The 4,520-nt window shown below is 53.9% G+C and overlaps 1 protein-coding gene across 4 annotated transcripts in view; it reads left to right on the top strand.

Moving 5' to 3' along the window:
• The first annotated feature begins 778 nt into the window (after positions 1-778).
• The window catches only part of NXF1 (nuclear RNA export factor 1), a 9,110-nt gene continuing 5,368 nt past the window's right edge, over positions 779-4,520 (top strand). For 3 of the 4 annotated variants that reach the window (XM_014545164.1, XM_014545158.1, XM_014545165.1), the window contains exons 1-9: positions 920-1,042; positions 1,322-1,475; positions 2,424-2,507; positions 2,596-2,700; positions 2,813-2,893; positions 3,005-3,074; positions 3,203-3,291; positions 3,413-3,520; positions 3,703-3,812. In XM_014545164.1, coding sequence (XP_014400650.1) covers positions 1,008-1,042; positions 1,322-1,475; positions 2,424-2,507; positions 2,596-2,700; positions 2,813-2,893; positions 3,005-3,074; positions 3,203-3,291; positions 3,413-3,520; positions 3,703-3,812 — 836 coding nt within the window. In that variant the 5' untranslated portion in view covers positions 920-1,007. Of the gene's footprint in view, positions 1,043-1,321; positions 1,476-2,423; positions 2,508-2,595; positions 2,701-2,812; positions 2,894-3,004; positions 3,075-3,202; positions 3,292-3,412; positions 3,521-3,702; positions 3,813-4,520 lie in introns of all 4 variants that reach the window. The other variant, XM_005857487.2, reaches the window with a different exon arrangement.

Raw genomic sequence — 4,520 nt, 5'->3', positions numbered from 1 at the left:
TCCTGGGCCTGGGTGGCGGCCCTGCTGGGTCCGGGCGTGGGCTGAGCTCGCTGGCAGCCCAGGCTGCAGGCCGGCGTGGCTGCACCGGACTGGAGAGTTAAGCTCGGCCGCGTTTCCACCCCCTAATGCAGTCGAAGCAGCCTCGGCCGCCTGAGTTAGTGCCCCGTGTGTGTGAGTGTGAGTGTGTGTAAATGTGTGTGAGTGTGAACATGAGGCCGTGCACGTTGTGCCTGGAGCATCCTAGTGCCTGGCCCGGAGGAAGTTCTCTAGCTGGGCCTGTTCACTTACTCCTTTTTCTAGGGCCATTTCTTGAAGCGCACTGTCCGCAGTGCTGCGGGAGGCCCTTTGGGGGGTCCTGGGTCTCTGAGGACCCGGGTCAAGGCTCGCTGCCCCTGGAGCCGCAGCTGGGGTTGTCTTCTGAGCGAAAGGCACTTCTGGCCGAAGAGGGGAAGGGCTCCCTCCGAGGGGCGGTTGGAGATCAGGCCTTAGAGACCTCCCGTTGCCTGTGTTTGTCGGCATTTGCACTGGGCGGAAGCAGCTGTTGGCTGGAGCCGCTGTGCGGGTTGTGGCTGGTGGGTTGGGGGCTGCGTGAAAGCAGGTTTCAGGGGACTCAGGTCTGCGTGTGTCCAGTTCCACTTTGAATCACACCCGTCCCCATCTGCTTCCCTTCCCTGCGGCTCCGGCTTCTGCTTATTTTTCAAAAGCCCTGCAGCCTCCCAGTGGTTCCCCGAGGCGGTCGCCCCACAGAGGGGTGCTTTCTCTGGACAGCGAGGGGCCTGCGTGGAGCGTGGCCGCGGTGGTCACAGCAGGGCAGCTAGACCAGCGATGCGTCTTCTAACTTGTACTCTGTTCCCACTGCAGAGCACGATGATCGAGTTAGCTTCCCTCAGAGAAGGAAGAAGGGCCGGGGTCCTTTCCGGTGGAAGTGTGAGGGGAGCCGCAGGTCTGGAAGAGGGGGTGCTGGCGTCCGGACGCCCCGCCTTGAGGACGATGACAGAGATGTGGCCATGAGCGATGCCCAAGATGTTCCCCGAGTACGATAGTAAGTAGGCGGCTTTCACGCAGCCTCCAGGTCTACTGCTCCCCTCAGTGACGGGATGGTGACCTCCCTCCACCCCTCAGGCCACTCAGTCACTGTCCGTGTACTGAGCAGCCTTCAGTACACGGTGCTGCTCTTGCCCTTAGTGGTCTGACTTCAGTGACTTCCTTCACACAGCCCTCTTACACCAGGTCATCTCTCTTCTACCTACCAGAGTGAGAAATGCCAGGGCCAGCTGAATGGTTGAATATTTGCGATGTCTTATTCTCGGCTTCCCCACAGCACCCCCTATGCTGCGCGACCCAACCGGCGGGTTGATAATTGGCATGATCGAGACCGCATCCATGTTACTGTGCGGAGAGACAGAGTTCCTCCACAGAGAGGAGGGGCTGGCAACAGCCAGGATGGGACCTCGAAGAACTGGTTTAAGATTACAGTGAGTATCTGGGAAGTAGATGGTGCAGGGGAAGTGGGGGCTGGGCTCAGAGCGAAGGTGTTGACTCTTCACACCACAAAATCAGTGTTCTCAGCTGTTCACTCCACAGTCAGGTATCCATCCTTTCTCCTAAGGATCAGTATCTTAGAACAGCTGGTTCAGAAAAGGCGTGGAAGGGACTGGCAGGATTGCCAGGAAAGGAGAGGCATCTAAAGGGAAGCGTGCTGACTGGTTGAGGGGTGGTGGGGTAACTCCTGGATGTCTCCATTTGGCGAATCAAACAATTTGATTCTTTTAAAAATATATACTTTTTATTGATTTCAGAGAGGAAGGGAGGAGGGAGAGATAGAAACATCAGTGATGAGAGAGAATCATTGATCAGCTGCCTCCTGCAACCCCCACTGGGGATTGAGCCCACAACCCGGACATGTGCCCTGACTGGGGATCAAACCGTGACCTGGTTCATAGGTCGACGCTCAACCAGTGAGCCATGCTGGCCAGGCAACAGTTTGATTCTTTTGATGAATAATAAGTATAAACAGATAGGAGGGAGATTGACAAATCCATGTCTGGCTTGAGTTAGAAAACCTTTAACTGATGTTTTCTTTTTATTGTTGTTTTGTTGGTTTCTTTGTTTTTTGGTGTTTTCTTTAATTTTTAAAAATGTTTTTATTGATTTCAGAGAGGTAGGAAGAGAGAGATAGAAGCATCAATGATAAGAGAGATTCATTGATCGGCTGCCTCCTACACGCCCCCTACCTAGGCATGTGCCCTGACCAAAAATCGAACCTTGATCTCCTGATCAATCACTGAGCCACACTAGACGGGCTAACTGGTGTTTTCTTTAGAAAATCTTTTCAAGCTTGGCAAGCTATATGAAGGAGCACTAGGTTGGATCTGCTCTTTAGCCTTAGTTACATATTATTCCCTTCTCTTTCTCTCATGTAGATTCCTTATGGCAGGAAATACGACAAGGCATGGCTCCTAAGTATGATTCAGAGCAAATGCAGTGTCCCTTTCACCCCCATTGAGGTAAGATACAGCCCGAGTGGCTGTGGGAGGGGCCAGGTGGGCCAGGGGCTCTGGGCTCCGAGTCGACTGCTCTTGTTTCCTCTTGCAGTTTCACTATGAAAACACACGGGCCCAGTTTTTTGTTGAGGACGCCAGTACTGCCTCTGCATTGAAGGCTATCAACTACAAGATTTCGGATCAGGAGAACCGAAGGGTGTGTATAAAGGGCTTGGCTGGAGGCAGGGACTGGTACTCAGGGTACGGGGTCTTCGTCCTGGGACTTAGGCTTCCCTAGAGTCCACCCTTCCTTTACATCTTCCCTGCAGATATCCATCATCATCAACTCCTCTCCTCCGCCCCTTACTGTGCAAAATGAGCTGAAGCCAGAGCAAGTAGAGCAGCTAAAGGTGAGGCAGCTTCAAGTCACACGTGTTTCCTCCCCAGTCCTAGCAGTTCTCATATCCCCCCGTCAAATACACAACCCCAGTAACCACTGGAGCCTTTCTCTTCCTCTGCAGCTGATCATGAGCAAACGATACGATGGCTCCCAACAAGCGCTTGACCTCAAGGGCCTCCGTTTAGACCCAGGTATTGTTGGCAGCAGTTCTCAGATAGGTGGCGGCAGAGGGGAATCTTTCAGGCAGGAGATTTGAGAGTGGTTTGGTGTTAATGCTGGCCTAGGCAAACCCTCTCACACTTGCCTTTCTTTCCTGAAGATTTGGTGGCCCAGAACATTGATGTTGTCCTGAATCGTAAAAGCTGTATGGCGGCTACCCTGCGAATCATTGAGGAGAATATCCCTGAGGTGAGGCCTTTGCCCGTTACTAGGCAGGAAGAAGCAGGTGGGAGAGAGAGTGGTTCAGAGGCAGATGTGTCTCTGATCCCCTCTCTGGTGATGCTTCCTCTAAACTCTTCTCTCCCCACAGCTGTTGTCCTTGAACTTGAGCAGTAACAAGCTGTATAGGCTGGATGACATGTCCAGCATTGTGCAGAAAGCGCCCAATCTAAAGATCCTAAACCTCTCTGCGAATGAGGTGAGAATTGAGACCTGCATGCGTTGTGTTTGGGGTAGGGGAGGGGGGTGAAGAGGACTTGCCTGGTGGTGGCAAGAGGCAGAAGAAGGAATTTAAGGGATGAGGACGGATGCTGCGGTGTGGGCACTAGTTGGCTCTCTTACTAGGGTCTCTTTCCTGCCTTTTCTCCCCGACCTTTGCAGTTGAAATCTGAGCGGGAATTGGACAAGATAAAAGGGCTGAAGCTGGAAGAGCTATGGCTCGAAGGAAACACGCTGTGTGACACCTTCCGAGACCAATCGACCTACATCAGGTCAGTTGTGGCCTCTGCCTCCCTCCTGGGGACCGTCACCCCTGGGAGCCGAGTTAGCGCACCCTGACCAGTGCCCGTCTGCAGCAGATGTGCAGCCCTGAGCTGGAACCACCTGTCCATTGGGAGGAGCACATGTGCCTCCTTTTTGTCTGTCTATATGTCTCAGCTTTGCCCACATCTCCTTTCCTTTTTCTCTTTTTTTTTTTTTAATCTGACTACTTGTTTGCTGGTTCTTTGGCCTTTCTCCTTCTCTCCTGAACACAGCCTTTTCTAGAATCTCCCTACCCTACTGTTCCAGGAAGGGCACCTCCCTTTTCTGCCGTGACTGGAGGTGTCTGGTATATGCCCCATACGTGGAGTCGTCTTGTGCCAAGAGCCTGACATCCTGGGCTGAGAAAGCCCTGTCCCGGGACTACATGCCGACAGGCCGTTCCTCCTTTGTCCTCTATTGGCCCCTCTTGCCCTTGTGCCAAGAGGGACCCTCTTCTCACAGTCCATTTGCCCACAGCTGTTGCCTGGGCTTTCTGTTCACGCTGAGGTTGAGGCCTCGTGGTGGCCGGTGCCATGGATCTGTCTCTCGCCCAGTGGTGTGAGCTGGGCCCTCCCTGGAGAAGAAACCTGGGTTCCCCAAGATATGTGACCAGAGCCGGGGCCCCGCCAGCAGGCGAGGGGAGCCCAAGGCAGGTGCTGGGCGTGGAGGCCACGGGG

Source organism: Myotis brandtii, unplaced genomic scaffold, assembly GCF_000412655.1.
Source record: "Myotis brandtii unplaced genomic scaffold, ASM41265v1 scaffold1112, whole genome shotgun sequence".
NCBI classification, from domain to species: domain Eukaryota; kingdom Metazoa; phylum Chordata; class Mammalia; order Chiroptera; family Vespertilionidae; genus Myotis; species Myotis brandtii.
Note: the sequence above shows the minus strand (reverse complement) of the source record. Positions and strands in the feature narration are given on the sequence as shown.